Here is a 16,422-nt window from a genome sequence, read left to right on the forward strand (position 1 = left end):
GGGGCGGGGATATGCAAATGAGGGAGCGCAGTGACCTCGCGCGCGCTGGCTGCCGGGAGGCGCCGGCGGCTTCACTTGCCAAAACACAAAATGGCCGCAGGGCGGGGCTGGGGGGCGCGCGTGCGCGGCTGCGCTGTGCGACCGCGGAGCGGCGGGGGAGCGCCGGTACCGGACGCAGGTAGGAGGCGCCGAGGCGGCGGGCGGGTGTCTCTCCCGCCCCAGCGCTGGCCCCGGTCTGTCTCTCCACCTGTAGTGTGGTAGGGTGGCGGACCCCTCGTCCGCTCAGTAAGGCCCTTCGGGTAGGGTGGGATAGACACTACCCCCTGGGGGGTGCCTCTGCGGGGTAGGGGGGTCCCCCCTTTCCCTGCAGTGGTAGAGCCCTGGCGGACATTCCCTGTGTTATCGTGGGTGATCCCACTTCGGGCCGGGGGGTGCCGCGTTCCCGGGTCTCAGTGCCCGTGGGCAGGGGGCTCAGTCCCGGAGCGGTGGGATCTGCTCCCGCTGAGGACAGGCGGCTCTGGCATTGCCGCTTCTCCCTGCTGTCCCTGTTACACCTTCCCCTCGCCTGGCCGGCTGCAACCCACTGCCATGGAGCCTGCGGGAAGGAGGGCCGTGTCTCTGGAGATCCCGCCAGGGAAGGGTGGCGGCGCCTCTGCCTGGCCACCCCTTCCCCTGCCAGCGGCCGCAGGTGGTGACCCGGACAGCGGCGTGTGCCCTGCGGCTGCAGCTGGGCCCTGCGGAGGGACGAGGCCTTGGCGGGTTTGCACAGGTGAAGAGATTCCCTGTTCCGGGAAGCTGTGCAGCAGAAGCTCCTGGTGCTGCACTTGGCAGAGCGGTGGAAGTTGCTTCTCCCCTGGAGTTTCTTGTTAAGTCTTAACAAAGAACAGGCAGTATGTGTGCAGTAATCCCGTCTTGTAGCTCATTTGGAGCAAATCTTGGGGTTTGTTTTCAATGGTGATTTCAAATTTACTTCTAGTTTTGTAATTTGAGGCCAGAGTTACCTGGCATTGGTTCCCATCCTAGTGCTGTGAGGTCCATTACAGGATTAGCTTATATTGACAGCAGATGATCAGGAACAAGTTTTTTAATACATCTAACACGCTTCCTTTACACTGTAAAACAATTAATTCTTCAGACACAGGATGTTCCGTGGTGTTAAGGTAAAAGCCTTGCCAAGTTCCAAGGCTATGAGATCTGCCCTGTTATCTCTATATTAACAAATCTTGTGTTCTTATTAGGGAATGAGGTCTGATTGAACAAGATTGCTCAGCTGGAGCACAGCTCCATGGAAGCTACCAGCTGGTTCAAGGTATTAGTTGTCTGTGTGGCAGTTGTGTTTGCGTGTGTGAGCTCAGCAGGGGTGATGGAAGCACATGATTGCTTGTAATAAGAAGGGTATTACTTAACCTCATGGTGCACAGTCATCAGTGATTGTTGAATTGGTAAACAGTGCTGGCAAACACCCTCATAACCTCTTTCAGTCATGTTTCCATGCCTGATCCAGGTGGTTTCAAAGTTTTCATTTCTTCACCCGTCAGATACAAAGCTGCTGGGAGCCTGCTTTGGGGTGTTTGTTCACGTTTCACACAGAGCTGTGTTTAATGTTCCCTCAAGAGTCCTTGTTACTAAGGGATTATCCAAGGGTGTTAGGAGGGTTTCAGAAGCATGGAGTGGAGAAACGGAGAGCCTTGGAGTTATATTCACCTCTAAAAGGGTGCACAAGATCAAAGTTTTGTCAGAAGAGCCTAAATTTTGTGAAGTGTGTATCTAGGAAGGAGCTTTCCTGGGACAGAAATAGGATTCTGAGAGGTATTTTATTGTTTAAGTGGAGGCTTTTTTGGTTTTATTCATTCAGCTAGCTGTGTGAGGGGTTTTCTTGTTTTACTGACAGAGTTCTGCTAGAATCCAGATACCTTAGTGGGGTGAGGACCCTCTGAGGTGTCTTGTATTGTGGAGGTGTCCTGGGTACCGTGTGTGGGAGGGAAGGAGTGTGCATAGCCTGGTCTGTGCTCCCAAAATGGGCTCATTACTGACGGATAACCCTGACCAGACAAAGACATCCGTGACTGTCACTTGCAGGCTCTGGGAGGAATTGATGTGCCCAGCAGCAGGTGTTTTGCTGGGACAGGTCACAGGACATCAGCTCTTCCACAGGTGCAGCTCCAGCCCAGCTTCCCTGTGAGTGGGGCTGGACAGCCAGCAGCCCCGTCCTGTCTGGCTGTGATAAATGTCTATAAATAGCTTTTTCTCTCAGGTGGTTTTTCCAGCTGCTGGGTGGATTTATTGTCTGGCAGTTGCAAACATACAGAGCTGGTTTAGTAAGCCCCTCAAAAACCAGAATATGCAGCAGAGGGAGTGTAGTGGCAGCTCAAGCAAGCACAGACATATCCTGAAGTATTATTTGGGATTCCAGCCTGCATTACCCACACAGGGGAGAATTAATACAAGAGCCATCCCCGTACTGCAGTCAGGTCTGCAGATGGCTGTTTCAGGTTGCTGAGTGGCAACTTCAGCACATAAAAATCATCTGGCCCTGCTTGAAAGGCTGGCTTGAGCCAAGATTCACATGTATGGCTCTGCTGCTGGCTCAGTACAAGTGGCTTCAGCTGTGGAGGGCTGGAGCTCAGCCTTGTTGTAAGGCCAAAGCATTGCCGAATCGCCACGGGACACGAGGGCTCGTGCGTCCAGCTGTGAGCTGGCTAGGAACTCAGAACACATGTGTGAGCCCCAAGCTGTGGTGTGTTCCAGACACAGCTGTATGCCAGCACTCTCAAACAAAAGCAGTGCTTTCCTGGTAGCCAGTATCCCAACATCCTCCCGAGGAAGATAAGATCTGTGGACGTCACTGGCAGGAGCCAGATGTCAAATGCGGAGGAGGAAGTTTCTCAAATAAAGACTCATTGCTTTTTAATTTATGAGCTTGTTGCTTTATGACTGTGTTAGAGGTTCAGCATAAATGAATCCCTCCTGCAGCTCCTTTTCCCATTCCTTCTTACAGCCTCATATTGAAAAGTTCTGACATACTCCATGAATAATTCTCCAGCCCAAGGAAAAGGTTATGAAAATACCAGTGTGGCAGTAACACAGTGCTTTGGGTGTAGAAGTGCAATCTGCTTTTTACAGACAACTGTGATTTGTTTCTTTTTAACTGCACATTTGCAGATGAGGAGGGGAAAAATATCTATCAAATGACCTAATGACTACTCTAGCAAAAGTGACATCACTTGCAAATATCAGCTGGCTGGAGAGGTTGCACATCTGTGAGGGAGTGATGAGGGAGCAGAAAGAAAGGAAGTGGAACTTCTTTGAACAGTGCTGTAGCATTTATATGACAAAATGAGGTGTCTCTGGAAATTTCAACAGCTATGGTTTATGCAACATGTGCTCAGTGAAGCACTTTTTGGATGGGGACAGCATGAAGTGCAGCACTAAGACCAAGTCATGAGCGTGCTCTGCTTTCACACAGGTTTTGGATAGCAAAGGCAAGCCCAGGATAAGAATCACTCTAGTAGATCACACTGTTGGTCTGTCTCTCCTCATATCCTGCCCCACGGTGGCAGCAAGAGATGCTGTTTAGGGGGAGAGCACAGAGTCTGGGCACCGTTTATGGCCTTTCCACTTGTCCACCCCCAGCCTGCACAGCTGGCTTGGGGCGGTTAGAGGAGATTTCCCTGCCTTGTTCCCTTTAGTAGCTGTTTGTGTGCAGCTGTTTTCCATGAACTGGTCTAATCCTCTGAACCTGCTGCCCAGCTCTCTAATACCCTGTGGTAGCAATGTCAGCTGCTTACTACCTGTCAGGTAAAGAAATATTTTTGTGTGCTTTAAGCTGACTTCCTGCTAGTTACAGAGTGTTCCCAGTTTTTGTGTCCTGACAATTCCATGAAGGGGCCCAGCACTCTGATGTCTTCATCTGCTCTTCTATCAGTCCTCCACAGAAGGCTTTTGGTGAGAGAGAGGACTTGCCTCTTGCCTTAACTCTCCCTTCTTCTTAACCTTTGTCTTTACGCATTGTGACTCCTTTCCAATTCTTGACCATACAAAATGAAATTTCCCCTTGAGGCTTGTCTGTCTTTAATTACGTCTACAAAGGTTCATTGTCTGGCTGAATTCTCTTCCAAGCAGTGTCTTCCTTTTTTCTGGCCATGGGTTTTGGCCTGGCAGGGATGCAGAATGGTGTCTGAGCTCCACAAGGGCTCTGCAGTTGGATCCAGTTGAGGTCTAGTGCTTTGGCTGGGAGTGGAACTGAGGTGCAGTTTCAATCTAGTGATGTAATTGATTGGAACATCCTGCTCCTTCTGAACTAGTTATGAGGAATTCCTTGGCCTAGGCAGAGCAGATGGTTATTTTTGCTTTTCTAATCTTGCCTAGCAGTGGTCAGATTCATGGCTTCAGGGAAATGCTGAATGGGACTGGTGTTTCATCAGGTTTCATACCCAGACGTTTATTCTTCTGCTTGATTTCCTGCTTGAACTTGCTGCAGCTGGTGTTGCAAGCCCAAGAGGATGGTGTGGTGCGTGGGTTCCTATTTCTTGTGTTCAGTGTTTTCCCACATTGCAAAGCCCCCACGATGTATCCGAGTTGGGTGAGTGCAGACCCTGGAGGGCTGAAACAGGAGTGGCACACAGCCCTTTATCTTGCTTTTGACAGTGCCAAGATAACAACCTTGTTGTCACCCTTCATGTGTTTGCTGTGAACAGGGCACGATGGCATGGGCTGGAGGAGCTGGTTTAAGAAACCCTTATGTCTCACATAAGTGCCTTGTTTTGCCCTGAGTCTGTAGCAACTGACGTGAGAGAGAGAGCTCAGCCTGAAAAGCACAAGAGATCATTTCTGGCCCCATCTCCTGGCCGTGAGCTCCAGTCAGTGCAGGTGTGAGGAGTCCTCCTCTCACACTCAGCCCCTTGTGAACATACAGCAACTTGTTCTGGTCTAAGGCTGCTGTGTCCACATGCTTTATTTCTGTGTATATTGCTGTCCAGCCAAAGCATCTTTATTTCAGACTATGGTCCTAAGACTTAGGGCGCTCCAGGACAAGCTGAACAACTGCTAAGGCACTTCTGGTCAGTTTTATTGCACGATGGCAGTGTGCCTGCTGCAGTCGTGTTCTGGTCATGTCTCTTCATGCCACAAAGCAGCAGCACTGCTCACTACAAATAACTCCTGTCTGAGCCAGCCTAGGTGCAGTAAGCTGTGACTGCCTGGGGAAAGCACATGTGAGGTTACATCACAGCTCTTGTCATTTTTATTTGGGTAAAAACTTACGTGAGTACCTAAAAATACCAGTGATTAGGTGTGTTTTTTAAAGGCTGCTTTGTTGTTTGCAGCTATCTAGCTTGATTCTTCCTCTGACCTTGCCTTTAAAGAGCTGGATTAATTGTCTGCTTGCTGGATAACAAAGAACATTACAGGGTAAAGGACAGGGCAGGCTGTTCAGGAGGAGGCAGCCATACGCCCAGGAGCCCACGGCCTGGCTTCAGCTTAATGAAACAGCTTTAGTGCAGCAGACAGCTTCTAGTCTCTTAAGTCCTCTCCAATCCACTTTGTAGCAGCTCCTTGAAACAATACAAATTCTGATTGCTGCATGCAAAGATTTACCAATTAACTTGATTCACCTTTTACTTTATTTAAGAAAATGAATCTGTTTTCATTATATTTTATTTATTTTTTTTTCTCTTCTGCAGGAGCAACAATGGATTGGCCCCAACAAAGATGTAGTAGGTGCTGGGAGAAGACATCTCACCTGAAATGGAGGTGATCAAAGGAGCTGAACACTGTCTGCACCAACATGGGGCTGCGACTGCTGGCTTGTCTCTTCCGTTTGCCCACTGCTGTGATCTACGGCTCTCTGTCGCTCTTTGTTTCCATTTTGCACAACGTGTTCCTCCTGTACTACGTGGACACCTTCGTCTCTGTTTACAAGATTGATAAACTGTCCTTTTGGATAGGAGAGGTTAGTTTTTTTCCATCAGCTTCTGTGCTCTTTAAGTAGGAAACTCTGAAACCAAGACTGCTCCTTGGTAGAAATGTGAAAACTGTTAGTTGTAACAGCAGTGTTCCCTTTTGGAGAGGGAGCAAGGGAGCCTTCCAAGTGCTAACTTGGACTTTTCAGTTGTTCCCACTTACGTAAAAATAGAACAAGCTGGGACAGAAAATGCAGAGACTTTGTTCTTAAGACTGCCTTTCCTCTGGGGAGGTTGGGGTGTTTCACAGGCGGTGACAACCACTGGCCTTACTGCCAGTTGCCCCAAACAGAGGCATCATACAGTGGTGTTGGGGCAGGGAAGGAGTGCTGGGACAGTTCTGCTGATGGCTCACTGTGCCAGCTCAGCACTGCTTGCCTTGGTGACAGAATAGAGCTGTCCTGTGGTTTGTTTCACTGCCCTGTTTTCTTTCCTAGACAGTGTTTCTGATCTGGAACAGCCTCAATGACCCTCTGTTTGGCTGGCTGAGTGATCGAGTGTTCCTTAGCACACAGCAGTAAGTGAAGTTCTGCTTTCAGAGAATCTGGGAAGTTGTTTAGTCTCTGGGGAAGATGATGTCAAATTTGCAGCTTTAAAATGATGGCATGGGAATGGCTTACTGGGCATGGAACTCTTAAATACCTCCTTTTCGTGGCATCTTTGAAGTTCAGTGCTCATAAATGTTGTTTCAGTACTTGCCTTTTTAGAGAAAGTCACACACACTTATTGGGTGGATGTGGCCCTAACCTTTAACAGTCATGAGTGGTGCAGAACCTAAAATATGGGCATCTAAAATCTCAAGCCCCTGCTGTATGAGCAAGCCTGTTAATGGGGTGTTAGAGAGTGTCTGTACATGGTTTGGGAGGCACAAGGGGGAAAAGTTCAGTTGTTTCCGCATGGAATGCCTCAGACCAGTTGTTCCCAAATTCTATAGGATGGAAGCTGAGGCAAGACAGCTCTTTATTGTTGGCCATTAGCATTTCTCATGTATTTTTGTCAACATTTTAATGAAAATAATGGTGTGGCTTCCTACAACTAGTAAAAAGTCATTAAAATAATTTACATTGCCCAACGTGAGGATAGTACAGCACTGTCAAGGAGAGAGATGCTCTGGAGGAAAAAAAAATCCCTTTTCTTTTTGTCCTTCTTAAACCCATATTTTCAGTGTATTCACTATTAGCTGAGAAGGTATCTGATGTGGGTGGTTGTTACTTGAACAAAAGCTGTATTTGTGTCTGTGCCACTTACATGACTTCCTTGGAGAGGAAGAATATGTGATCATGCAGGGTTTTGTCCAGGTACATAAAGTATTCTTTTTCTTCTGTTGCAGGGCTGGAGCAGAGATTTCATCCCCTGAAGTAGTTTTGAAGAGACTTAGAGCACTAAGCCACAATGGCCCCCTCTTTGCCATTTCTTTCCTGGCTTTCTGGGTTTCCTGGGCTCATCCTGGTTTGCAGTTCCTCCTTTGCCTTTGCATGTACGACAGCTTTCTCACCATGGTTGACCTCCATCACAACGCCTTGCTTGCAGACCTGGCTGTTTCAGCAAAAGACAGGACTAGCCTCAACTTCTACTGCTCCCTCTTCAGTGCCATAGGCTCCCTGTCTGTCTTCATGTCCTATGCAGTGTGGAACAAGGAGGACTTCTTTTCCTTTCGCATATTTTGCGTCCTGCTGGCCCTCTGCTCCATTGTTGGTTTCACCCTGTCCACACAGCTGCTCCGCCAGCGGTTTCAGGCAGATGGGAAAGCGAAATGGGACCAGGAATCAACCCTGAAAGAGTAAGGGTCACAAATTCTCAGCAGGGACAAAGGCCTGACATAGATCTGCAGCAAACTAAATGTGTGAGAAGATCCAGAATGAGGCAGAATTTGTTAATTGTCTCTCGTTCTTGTCTATTGTTACAGTTTTCAGGATCAGCTGTCACACTGGCTCCTCTGAAAATAGAACAAAACTGTCTTGTGTCAGCCCTAGTCCAAACTGGAGGCAGAGGCCTAACCTGCTATGTGGCCATCCAGTGTTTGGAACATGAAATGAGTTCATGTCTAGAGTGCCCAGTGAGGCCTGTGAGTGGTAACATGTCAGAAGCAGCTTATGAAAGCATTTGTGCTTGAGCACGAGACCACATTGCTGCCCGTGCCCTATGGAGCTGGACAGGTGAATGTCAATCCCTGTCACTCACTTCAGCTGCCTGATAGTGTCTGGGCTGCTGGTAGGCCACACCAAGCTGATTTTCCCTATTCAGCTCCTTCCTCGGGCTGCCTCACTTGCCATCTCTTGTTATGAGCTGCCAGCATTATGCTGTAGTAGCAGCAGACCCTGATGAGATCTGCCAGGTGAGCTAACTGCAGGGACCTGGAAGTGGAACGTATGTATAGTGGAATGGCTGATAAGAGGAGAAAGCATTTATGGACAGAAAGGTTAATTTTATGTTAAGATGACAGATGTTCTTTGGGAGCCTGTTGCCTGTACTCCTTACTAGCAATAAGGAATCATTGTTACAGACGCCACTGTTTTGATTGGTCCAGGAATGTGAAAGGTCAGGATGGGAGCTGAGGAGAGACAGCTCTGCATCTACAGGAAGAGAACTGGGAAATCTATCTTGGTGTGAGAGGTTTATGGTTGCTTTTTATGCCTCCTTTTCCTTTAGGCTGTACATTGAGAAACTCTCCGTCCCCCAGGAGAAGAGGATCACCCTGGCAGAGTATCTCCAGCAGCTCTCCCGGCATCGCAACTTCCTCTGGTTTGTCTGCATGAATCTCGTCCAGGTAGGCACAGAAGTGTCACCCTGCGATTCAGAGGATGAGTGCTGGCTCTGGCTCTTTGAGATGGATGATTCAGCAGTATGTAAGTTCCTGAGGAAGGGCAAAGATGTTCCCAGCACCCACTTGCTCTTGGAGCCTCCTGCACATGCTGGCTGATTCAGCAGCTGGTAGCCACTCTCCCTGCTTGTGACCGAGGATACTTCCTGAGCAAGCTGTGGGGTGCTCCTTCCTCTCTCTGCAGCGTAGGCTGGGTTACAGGGGCTGACTGAGCTCTGTGCAGCCCATATGGGGTGCAGAAGCACAAGGCCTGGCTCACAGAGGGGATGAGTTTAGGAGTGCTGTTTGCTGGCGTGGCTGTCAGCAGTCCCCTTTCCGTTTTCCTGAGGCTCACATCACTGTTCTTGCTGTCCAGCTGGATCCATCTCCCAGCTGGCTTTTACCATTTCTGTTCTTCATCCTCTTCAGTGATGACTACCAAATGCTGGCAGCCTGCCCAGCTTTGTGTGCTGCAGTCATGGCTCCCCGAGGATCCCTCAGTTTCCCAGGCAGATGCTGGTCTGCATCTTTGTGTTCAAGCCTCACTGCCTTACCGATGTCCTCCTGCCGGCTGCCTCCTCCCTGCTGCCATGCCACTGTCTCCCCCAGCCTCATGGTCACTGCTGTCATCTGCTGGCCCTGTCTGCCCCAGCTGTGCTGTACAGCTGGGCAGTGGGGCTGACTTTGGGCACAAAGTGGGCATAGCTGATGGCACTGCAGCTCTGCAATCTCAGCCAGCAGTGTTGGAAATGTTACAGCCAAGGTCTTGCCCTGCTGAAGTACTCTAGGCCTATCCTGCATGATCCTTTGGCATGGGGCTCCTAGGACAACAGAGCCCAGAGGGCTGTTAGCTTTTTCTGTTCTTTCTCACTGCTGTTCCTGCTGACCAGCTCGTCCGCATGCTGCCTTCACAGGTTTTTCACTGCCATTTTAACAGCAACTTCTTCCCTCTGTTCCTGGAGCATCTGCTGTCAGACCAGATCTCTGTCTCTACTGGATCCTTCCTGCTTGGTGAGTTTCAGGTGGGACTGGAGGGAGCAGCTGAGTTACACAGGACCTGCCCCAAGTCTGGGTTTGCCCTTCACAAACTCCATTTGGGGAGAGGTGTGTTCACATGCAGGACTCTGGGCTGTAAGATTCACACATGCACATGTTTCCCTGGGACCTCTGAATTGTCCTTCCTGGACACAGAAGTAACTTGGAGCCTTTTCTAGTAAGGACAAGGCTGGTGTGCTGGATACCAGACTCCAGAGAAGTATTGCTCTGAGCACTAGAGGCTGCAGAATGCAGCAGAGAACACAGCCCTAAATTTTATCCCTTTCTTTCTTCAGCATACAGACCATTTCCAAGCTGTCACAGATATGTGGGCATTGGTCCTAGAGTTAGCCTGGGAGTGTTCTGTGTAGACCAGGTCTGGTCAGGCAGTTGTGTCTCTCTCATTTCTGCTCCAGGGCTGAGTTGCGGCCTCTGCATGATACTGGGCAAGTCTTGCTTTCTGTCCATGAGGTTGATGGAAGAAGGTCTCCCTCTGTAGGAAAGTGTGTGCTGTGCCACAAAGCCATGGAATAAATCCACTGCAGCCTTCTGTATATGCGGAGGAGCTGCTCTGTATTGTCCTGCTGGCAACAGCCAACCTTGCTGTCTCTCTTGGTATCATGACTGGGGGCATGGTGGAAAATGAAACTCCATCAAGCTGTTTCTGCATCTGTCTCTGCTCAGGTGTTTCCTACATTGCCCCCCATCTCAACAACCTCTACTTCCTGTCTCTCTGCCGCCGCTGTGGGGTTTACGCCGTGGTGCGAGGACTTTTCTTCCTGAAGCTGGCTCTGAGTGTTGTCATGTTCCTGGCAGGACCTGATCAGGTGTATCTGCTCTGCATCTTCATTGCCAGGTAGGCAAGCACTTCCCCTGCTTTCTGCTTCCTGGGAAGCAAAATGCATTGTCCCTGTTTTAAGAAGAGGGGTGAAGGGCAGGGAACAGGGGGCAGGATGATACATTAGCCATGTAGTTTCCAGCTCTGACAGCACATGGAGCAGGTCACTGCAGAATCCACAGGTTGCCCTGCTGCAGAGTGAGGGAGGCAGTGATGTTCAGGAGGTCACGCACCAGCAGGATTGGAGGCAGCTTGCACCTGCATTTGCTAGCTGGTGAGAGCTTCTCTCCTCTGCAGCCCTTGGTGTGTGTTGCAGCTGCCTGTGAGCCACAGGCCTGGTGTGTCCTGTCCCCAGGCCTGTCTGTGGCAGGTCAAGACTGATCTGAGGTGTCACTGCAGGGTACAAAGTCTTACTGATAGTGATGTTTCTCTTCTATAACTAGGGCACCTGAAATTCTTATTTCAAGTGTGGGGAAACCTTTTCCACCCTTGCCATTTTTTCTGATCTGTCACATTTTTCCAGTCATTTGATAGCCCTGTTTAGTGCTTTGCCTGTTGTTCTGCAGCAACCGTGTGTTCACAGAAGGGACCTGTAAGTTACTCAACCTGGTGGTCACTGATTTGGTGGATGAGGATCTAGTCCTGAACCGTAGGAAGCAGGCAGCCTCAGCCCTGCTCTTTGGGATGGTGGCTCTGGTCACCAAACCGGGCCAGACCTTCGCCCCTCTGATTGGCACCTGGCTGCTCTGTGCATACACAGGTGAGGATGCTCCTGGGGAAAGCAGTGGAGCAGGACAGGGCAGACCAGTATCTGGCACCTTGTGATGTGCCCTGGGTGGGTGCAGAGGGCTCTTCAGTTGCTAACCTGTGCCTGGTCTCTGCATCTCCACGGCTGTTCACTCAGAGAGAATGGACAAAGATCCATCCCCACTGCCCCATTCTCACAAACTCTTCTCTGACACCAGGCTACGACATCTTCCAGCGCAACCCCCTGAGCAACGTGGTGAGTGCCCAGCCGAAGCTGGAGTCTGCTGTGGCCTTGGAGCCAACTCTTCGCCAGGGCTGCTTTTACCTCCTGGTCTTTGTGCCCATCGCGTGCGCCCTGCTGCAGCTCCTCAGCTGGTCACAGTTCAGCCTGCACGGGAAGCGGCTGCAGGTGGTGAAGGCTCAGCGGCAGAGCCTGACACAAGGCCAAGCACCAGAGGTCAAAACAATCTAAGGGTGCCTGAGCCTGATTTGGTGGATGAGCCCCCAGGATGCTGCGGGTTCCAGGCTGGTGCTGGAGGGCAGGTGAAGGGCAGGGATGGTGGGCTGAGAGAGCCTGATGTTCATGGTTCAGCTGTGAAATGCTGTGACGCCAATGTTTGTTCATTCCAGGTGGTCATCACTGGGGAAGGCAGAGAGGTTCAGCATGTGAGGGGCCTGAGATAGATCACTTGATGTCAGGAGCAAGAACATTTTATCCCAGCCTGCCCCAGGGAGCAGAGAGCTGCTCATTCCAACAAAGAGGTGCTGGGTTGCAGGTGCTAGAAACAGATGCATCCCCAATGCACTTCTCTGCACTGGGCATGGCTCTGGGGAGCCACAGCCTCTCCAGCTGAGCAGGAGACTGCACAGGGAGGGAGTCCTTAGTCACTAGAGCCTTTCACTCTCATGGAGTGGGAGGCTCTTGAGGGACGAAGGGAATGATTGCCAAACAGAAGGAGGGATGACAGGACCTTAAGGCCTTTCCCAGTGATTGGTAAAACCTTCCCACTTGCAGTGCTGTGGTTCTTGGACCAAATCCACTCTTAAGCATTTGCTGTTCCCAGGACAATATCCTGCACAGCCAGGATCTGCTGGGTGTGCTGTTTTATGCTGAGGTTCCCTTCTCTGTGGCCTTGTAGAGGAAGTTGTTGCTGGCCTGGGAAAGGTGCTGGGCTAGAACTGAGTTCAGAGCCTTGAGCTGTATCATTTCACTGGGCATCCCACTGCATGTGTTTATCCCTCATTTCCTCTCCACAGCTCCTTCTACTCAGTGCTGTCACACAGCTGTACCATGAGACCCCTTCCATTCTGGGCAAGGTCAGGAAACCAGCCCCTAATCCAGCTGCTGGAAGTGCCTCCCTGCTTAGAGCAATCCCAGGTGACCCGGTGAGGCAGCCTGGTGCCCTCCCCTCTTGCAGGAGAGCACAGCCTGAAGGAGACACCAGGTCATGCTTTTGTGCCTTTGTTTCCTCTTTGGAGCCTGTCTGACACAGTACTGGGCAGTCACAGGGTTGGGATTTTGCCCCTGTGGGGAGGGGCAGACACCCCAGCTCCTCTGTGCTAAAAACAGTGCTTGAGTTAGATCATCTCACCTGCTGAGAGCAGGTCAGAGGGCTGCTGAGCCAGGGACCCAAGGAGAGCAGGTGCTTTGGTCTCCCTGGTTTTGGCTCAGAGCAGATGGACAGGTAATCACCAAAGGGGTCCCTGAGGCAAAGGAGTTGACTCCTCAGTCCCTGTAATGTGTTTGGGGGCAGGAAGAAGGAATGTGCCAAAGCCTGTGCCTGCCTGCTGCAGGAGTGGGGGCTTGGCAGGCAGTGTTTGAAGCTGTTGCACATTGAGGGATGTTCTTTGTTTAGTCCCAGGTTCCCTCTGGGGTCTCAGCCCACCAGCCTGCCATCTTGCCTCAGGACATGGCTGCCTTCTGTCTTGGACCAAGACATTCCTGCCATGAGGCTGCTGTAGTTCTTACTGGTTCAATCATAAGTTATTTGTGCAACTTCTAACCAAGTTTGAGAATGATTCTCCATTTCATAAATTAAAGATGATCTTTTTCTGAATTGCTTGATGAATTTCTTCTAGCCAGTGGCTCTACCTGGCTGGGTGGATGTGGTGGTGTGGGGACACAGCTGTAGCTGGGTGGAGACAAGGGGACAGTTCCTTCTCCACAAAACTGCACTGATATTTCTGCAGGGGCCAGAGCGGGTCACCTGCCTTTGAAGGGAGGTATCACTTACCCCTGCTGCTTTGGAAGGCCCAGAGTCAGGTCTGTCCTGTTCCTACACCAGTGGGTGCTGGGGACAAAATGGGACAGTCACAGCACTGGGCACTGTGCCACCTTCCCTGTGCGAACAACTTGACTCACTGCTCTCTCTGCAAACACCTGGGCTGGCACCAGCTCTTCTCACAGCAGCAGTGGCATCACCCTGCTGCCCTCTTCCAGCCTTTCACGTGTCTGCAGTGACAGGAGACTCAGGGATAACTCATGTAAACCAGAGCAGATGTGGACACCATGGCTGCAGCCCAGCAATCTCCTCCCACAAAAGCCAGACCAGGAATGCAATCCTGGACCAAAGATGGTGTCTCCTTGCAGTCTGGCCAGCAATAATTCTGCACAAGCAAGAGAACACAAGTTACCTCCTTAAAATTGCAATAGTGGGCAGAGGAGGCCAGGAGGCTTGAGTGTTGTATATGAATGACTTTATTTAAGTATGCTGGGCACCACCAGGCAACATGGTTTGGACAGTGTGCGAGGGAACAGTCAGGCAGACCAAACAAACGCTAGATTGGAGACAGCACCACCCTGCCCAGTCACTGGAGGTTACAAAATGAGCACTGCTGCTGCAAGGCCAGCGGAGGGGCTGGGGGGATGGAGAGCACTGCCTGGGGCACACAGTAATGGAAGGGAGAAGAATTGCTGGAATTCCCCTCTGTGTGCTGCAGCAAATCAGCAAGAACACAACCAGTTTCCCAGCAGAAGGCTGAGCATTGATGGCTCTTTTCTGACAGGTTCTTGCTTAAAGAACAGTCTGCTCCAATGGGGCGAGGGGAACAAGCAGCCTAGCCTCAGCTGGGAGAGACCACCCTACCCACCTGCCTACAGCCTCTCCAAACCCATGGGTGAGCCCCAAGAACGTGGTTCCTACAGTGGCAACTGGCTGCTGCTTACTTTTGTCTCAGCTGGGGCAGTGCACTGGCCTTTCCCTCACCTCTGTGACAATCCTCCAGCTCTTACCCCATCTCTGCACCTGAGAGTGACCCTAAGGTGATGTGTGGCAAAGAACAGAAAAGAGAGAAACAGGGAGGAACTGCCACCAAGTCCAGCTCCATCGCTACTGCCATGTTCTGCAGAAAACTAATGGGAAAAAAAGAGAGCACCGAATAATGCACAAGTAAAACCAGAACAGTGGCATGCCCCACCACAAGCAGGTCTGCAGGCTGCCCAGGGCTGTTAGAGCAGTACAAGCAAAGCAGCCGCCAGGTGAGCAGAAAGGCACTGCAGTGCAGCAGAACACAGCCAGCAGACAGCTTCCTGCTCACACACGTGCCACTCACACCGGCCTCCCAGCGCTCCACTGTCCTGTCCCCGGTGCATTCCCAGTGACCAGCGGGTCCCCACAGAGCAGGGACCGGGGTGGTGCAGGGCTGGCCTTTCTGCTAAGCGTGGGTGCTGTGCGCAGTGCGAACATCGAGCAGCGGGCAGCTGGGCAACAGGTGTTCAAAGAAGACCCAAAGCATAATTCCCAGGTGCTGTGGTCAGTATTTGAGAGATCCTCAGACATTTCAATAAATAAAACAATTCTTACATTACAATGCACCTTCCCAATTATTATTTTGCCCCAGAATGGATAAAGTACACAAGAGTTATGCCTGGCTGTGAATACATGCTCCCTTGGCCCTGACATGGCAGGAAGGAGGGAAACAGCCTCGACTCTTACAAAGAACACGAGAAGTCAGCACTGTAAATCTTGGCAGGTTGAGGGGGAACACACAAGTGCCTTCATGCCCATTCCGGGGTACTTGCTTCCAGAGGAGAAAAGGTATTTAAAACAAGTACGAGAGAATAACCGTCTAGTACAATGATAGCTGATTAGATTTGCTTTGTTCTACTCCATGCAATACAAACTAAGTCCTATCACCAACTTCTCCAGCTGTGGTGCAGACCCCACATCAGGCTAAGAAGTTACACACTCATACACACACTCACACACCAAAACAGTGGGGGCAAACAGACTTAACTGTTGAGAATGTGCTTTCTCTTAATAAAAAATATATTAAAAACAACTTCAAAAACTTACTGATGGTGAAGACACCGCTGAAGAAGGAAGTAGCTATGGGGCCTCAGCTATGTTTCCAGACAATCCAGGCATTGCAGTCAGGCTGACTAAAGCCTGCATGAGCAGTCTGCAGTGGTTGGCTCCCTTCTGGCTTGCCAGGCAGTTTCTATAAGCTGTTCCCTTTGTTTTTGCTTATTTATTTTACAATGACAGATGTGACTGTGATACAGAAAATAAGGGACTGAAATGAAAAAGGAATGGGCCATTCTGGAGAAACGTAGATTGGTATTTTCTCCTTTCCAATTAAAAAAAAAACCAAAACAAAAAAGAAGTTAGTAGTACTAATACAACCCTCCTGCTGCTGTCGTCTTTGCTCAGTGACATCGGGGCATGCTGGCGCACACACACACACACAGGCAGCTCTCAGACACTCGGACTCAGAAAAGCGAGTTTAAGTGAGTCTTCGGAGGAGACTGAGGACAGGTCCCAGGGCTAGAAGGTTTTTCGGTGGATGGCACGAGCTCCATCTTCTTCATATTCCTTTTTCGAAACCCACATTTTCTTAAAGGTGTCCAGAGAGGCCAGGATAGAGCCACTATGGAGAGACAGGTATGTTACGGGTTAAAGGAAAATACTGGGGTGCTCTCATAGTATCTCTGCAGAGATGGGCTGTTTCTATCGTGACACTTCCCCATGACAGAAAGGAGCCTGAGTTCAGTTACACAACAGACACACTCTCTGGACAGTCACTCCCTCTCCCACTATCCT

At 50.4% G+C, this 16,422-nt stretch overlaps 2 protein-coding genes across 6 annotated transcripts in view; one reads left to right on the plus strand and one right to left on the minus strand.

Annotated features, from left to right (window-relative positions):
• The first annotated feature begins 52 nt into the window (after positions 1-52).
• Positions 53-15,982, plus strand: MFSD13A (major facilitator superfamily domain containing 13A). Of its 5 annotated transcripts, XM_064431140.1 has the most exons (10): positions 95-178; positions 1,239-1,309; positions 5,682-5,950; positions 6,398-6,477; positions 7,291-7,740; positions 8,610-8,727; positions 9,675-9,771; positions 10,480-10,651; positions 11,200-11,393; positions 11,599-15,982. In XM_064431140.1, the coding sequence occupies exons 3-10, from the start codon at positions 5,786-5,788 to the stop codon at positions 11,850-11,852; spliced, it is 1,530 nt and encodes a 509-aa protein (XP_064287210.1). In that variant the 5' UTR covers positions 95-178; positions 1,239-1,309; positions 5,682-5,785; the 3' UTR covers positions 11,853-15,982. The 5 variants fall into 5 exon arrangements, with proteins under 5 accessions (XP_064287211.1, XP_064287214.1, XP_064287210.1 ...); XM_064431141.1 differs by lacking the exon at positions 1,239-1,309 and having other exon boundaries at positions 53-178; XM_064431143.1 differs by having other exon boundaries at positions 11,200-11,741.
• ACTR1A (actin related protein 1A) overlaps positions 14,061-16,422 on the minus strand; it is a 14,824-nt gene continuing 12,462 nt past the window's right edge. The window contains exon 11 of the mRNA XM_064431145.1: positions 14,061-16,249. Coding sequence (XP_064287215.1) covers positions 16,147-16,249 — 103 coding nt within the window. The 3' untranslated portion in view covers positions 14,061-16,146. The remainder of the gene's footprint in view (positions 16,250-16,422) is intronic.

This window comes from Passer domesticus, chromosome 8, assembly GCF_036417665.1.
Source record: "Passer domesticus isolate bPasDom1 chromosome 8, bPasDom1.hap1, whole genome shotgun sequence".
Taxonomy (NCBI): Eukaryota; Metazoa; Chordata; class Aves; order Passeriformes; family Passeridae; genus Passer; species Passer domesticus.